This window comes from Aptenodytes forsteri, unplaced genomic scaffold (assembly GCF_000699145.1).
Source record: "Aptenodytes forsteri isolate BGI_AS27 unplaced genomic scaffold, ASM69914v1 Scaffold553, whole genome shotgun sequence".
NCBI lineage: Eukaryota > Metazoa > Chordata > Aves > Sphenisciformes > Spheniscidae > Aptenodytes > Aptenodytes forsteri.
In genome coordinates this window covers 74531-78290 of record NW_008796203.1, presented here as the reverse complement: position 1 = coordinate 78290, position 3760 = coordinate 74531, and the positions used below count along the sequence as shown (strand labels likewise).

The 3760-nt window shown below is 52.8% G+C and overlaps 1 protein-coding gene across 1 annotated transcript in view; it reads right to left on the bottom strand.

The window, feature by feature from the left end:
- GLTSCR1 (glioma tumor suppressor candidate region gene 1) overlaps positions 1–3760 on the bottom strand; it is an 18055-nt gene that overhangs the window by 3018 nt on the left and 11277 nt on the right. The window contains 8 exon segments of the mRNA XM_019474359.1: positions 1–56; positions 679–781; positions 1235–1329; positions 1776–1924; positions 2131–2189; positions 2721–2846; positions 3359–3486; positions 3645–3720. The exon segment at positions 1–56 is cut by the window's left edge and continues 279 nt beyond it. Coding sequence (XP_019329904.1) covers positions 1–56; positions 679–781; positions 1235–1329; positions 1776–1924; positions 2131–2189; positions 2721–2846; positions 3359–3486; positions 3645–3720 — 792 coding nt within the window.

Genomic DNA, 3760 nt, shown 5'->3' with positions numbered 1-3760 from the left:
GGCCACCGAGGAGGAGAGGCTCTGCGAGCGGGAGGACGACGAGGAGACGTACTCGTCTGGAACGGAACCACCACGTCAGGCGTTAGTGCGAGCACGAAACGCTATCCCTTTACTCATTTTTTTTTTTAAACTAATAATAAAAAATTATTCTAATAATATTATTGCAAAATACGTTATTTTGCAAATTTGCCTGCTTGCGCTGGGATCTATTTTTTCCCCCTCTCACGAGCTTACGCCTCTCAGGCCCTCTTCCCTCCGAGAGCTTCCACTTCCGACGGAGCTCATCCCTCAGTATCTCGCCCGGGGAAAGAGGCAGTAACTTAAACACGAACCTTTAATAAAGAACCTCCAGAGCAGGCAGGAACAAAGAGCAATTTGTCGGGAGCCCGAACACTGCACGCGCTTTGCGTTAAGTAAGGCTCTGGCCACCGAGATCTTTAACATAGAGGAGTGGGCGGGGGAGAGTACAGACGGCAGCAGGCAACGCTCAATCTTATTTTCAACAGCTTTTCCCCCAAATCCCTGCCGACCCCGGTGGAACAGGGCGACGCTGTCCCGCCCTGAGCATCGCAGGGTACGGAGAGGTCATGCCTAGCCTCTGAAGAGGAGGAAAACATCAAAAAAACAAGCATACGGTTATAAAAGGGGGACAAACAGAAGCAGTAATCCGTCTCCCACCTGGTTTCTCCTTTGCCAATTGCTTGTCGAGCGCTAACATGGTCTTTTCCTCCTGTATAAACATGCGGTCGATCATCACCATCTCCGCAGAAGGACTGACTCTCTGCAGACGAGGAACAGAAAGGAGGAGGGAGAGGAGAGGGATGGGGAGGAAGAGCGGCTGCGGTTACACATCAGCACCTTAACACAGTCTATTGCTCGTCCACATTTTTCCCCGTCCCCGTTGATAAAGAGCAACGAAGGCTCAACGCAGAGCTGCCTTCTGCCGAATTCACGGCGAGATTAATACCAATCGCTTGCAAAGACCGGACCAAGCTGAGGGCAGGGAGAGGAAAGCTTTCCTAGCTCCGCAAAAATCCAGGGGCTGAGCCCCCACCGACTCCACCGCGGCAGGACAGAGCCTGTAGCCCACCGTGGGGGCCACGCCGCACAGACGACGCGGCGCTGAACCCGAACCGGGAAAGCCACGCATCGACCCGAGCAGCCCGCGTTGGAGAAATAATCGTGTTTATAGCCCCACCAGGTCAGACTGGAGAAGGCAGGACGCGGGACTCACCCGAGACTCCTCTAAGAGCAGCAGGCGGTACTTGTTCAACATCGCTTGCGTGCGCTTCAGCAGCTGGGTAGACACCACTTCAAACTCCTCGTCCACTGCGAGGAAGAGGAGGATGGGGAGAAAAGAAAGTTTGTGTCACAAGGCAAACGCAGATACGGGGTCGGTGGCTCTTTATTATTAACTTTTTCAGCGGACTCGCCTGGGGGAGACCCTGAAAAAAGGGGTTCAGTGCAATTTTTAATTGCTGTGATTGTTAAGAATCTGCTAAGGTCTGCTCTAACGCTTTCTCAAAACACGCAGAGACTGCAACCGACCTTTAATGCAGCTTTGAACTATTCCAGGTCGGAAACCCTGGAAAACTTCACACATATTGTCTCGGGAATTTATGTTTTTCTAGAGTGAAGGCATAGATCGTTTCTCCGTTTGTTGTTTTTTTTTTCCCCAGTATTAAAAACCCCACTTCTTTTTTTAAAGCTCAATCCACCATCCTCACGTTTTGGCAGCCCCGGAGGGCTGTGGGCCACCCCCCGGGAGGACTCACCCTTCCTGTAGTCTTGAGCAGAGGGCAGCATCCCCTGGTAGACGTGGTAGGGCAGGAGCCGCTGCAAGGCATCGTCGAAGGAGCGGAACGACGTCTTGTAGTCGGGATGCAGCACCGCGCCCTGGTGTTTGTGCAGCTGCTCCAGGAAACTGGAAGGAAGGAAAAGAGGGAAAACTGCTGGGGGGGGGGGGGGGGCGCGGGGTTCGACAGGCAGAATTCCCCGTTTCCAGTGTTAACGGCACCACGTGGAAGAAGGGCCGCGGAAACGCACTACGGTAACGAACGGAGCCGCAGCAGCAAGACGTTCCTCCCGGGTTTCAACTCATCGACCACCCCCCCGCCCCGATGCGCTCACCAGGCTTCCTTGCTGGGCTGTAGTGTCGGGGCTTTCTTCAGACCGAGCTTGCTGTCGTACTGGCGGGAGAAGAAAGGACACGGGTGAGAGGGGCCACCGCCGCCGCCGCCACCGCGCCGGGTTTAACCCATGCCGGCAGCTGGACTGAGCTCGTGCTAGGGGGAATTCATCCTCTTTTGAGGGAACTGAGATACAGGAGCAGAACTGCGGAGACCGGCAACTGCTCTGGGAGGAAAGAGAACGGACCGAATGGGTTTAGAATTAGGGGAAAGAGCAAAAGGAGAAAGGGCGGATGACCACGGATTTTAAGTATGGAGGAAGGCTTCTGCTCACTTTTGACAAAACAGCTTTCGGTGTATTTAGCGTATACTGATATTTATATGTAATATATCAATTGGTATATTTAGAGCTCCCACATGAACGGGATGTGCCAACGACCTGCGAATGAACCTCATTTCTTTCACCGACAACGCCTGACAGTCGCCGGTCCTCGCGAGGCGCGCCACATCGTCCCGACAAGCTCGTTCCTCGGAAGAGCTCTCCGCAGACTCTTCCTTTCAAAACCCCCGCACACGTCGGTGCAAGCTCACCAGCTGCTGGCTTTGCACGGGGACCGAGGGCACGAGCTGCGACAATCCTTTCCCAACGACCTGGATCTGCAAGGGACCCTTCCCCAGGTTCAGGCCTGAGACAGAACTGATGACGCCAGGCTTAGTCTGCGGAAGAAGCGAAATGAAATCGCTCCGTTTAGAATCCCGGAGCGATTTCACCAAATAACAACTGCCAAAACACACGGCGAGAAACTGCCTGCCAAGACAACGTTGGTCGTTGGCGAAAGAGCTCGCAGGCGGCTTCCCCGCTGCGCAGGTGTAAACGCCCAAGTCTAAGATGTATTTTTGCACAAAAATAGAATTGTTCTAATTTGTACTTCCAGAAATCTACGCCAGCGGTCCTGAAATCCCATTAAATCATCGGTAAGTAACGGGTTCTCTTAAAGAGGAGGAACAAAGCAGCTCCCCCTCCCCAAAAGTTTGATTAATATTGGTGGGAATGGTTAATTTTGTATCACCTTTAGAGGTTCAGAGCACTTTAAAAGCGGGGAAAAAAAAGTTTCTGGAAATTAATTCTTCCTTTTTGATAAAACGGAGGGGAATGCCGACAGATTTGTTTACTCTCAAGGTGGAAAACTTTGGAATACCACAGAAAACCATGAAAAATGCTTCCTCACCTGAACTGGCTGCTGTATGGCAAGAGGCGTTCCTGACTTCCCCTGGGCTGCAGCCCCTTTCCCAGCAGAAATCGGCGTGGAAACGCTGGAGAAGGTTTTACTCTCTGCAGGAACCGGGGCGGTAATACCTAGCAAACGTAAAACAGACAGGGGGTTTTGTGTTTAAGTTGGAGCCTAGATAATAAATAACGTCGTCCTAGATTCCCCCAGCACGTTTCATCCCGAAGGACTGAGCTTTATCAAAAAAACCGAGTGCGAATGAGCAGCAGAGTTCGATCGCCCCGACCCTGGCTCCCCGCGCTGACAGGTTTCACCCCACTGCCCTCTCCTTGCACACGAAGCATCGCTTCAGCAGCTCGGCTCTCCCAAAACAAGGGCAGCGTGACACTCGTGGGCCACGAC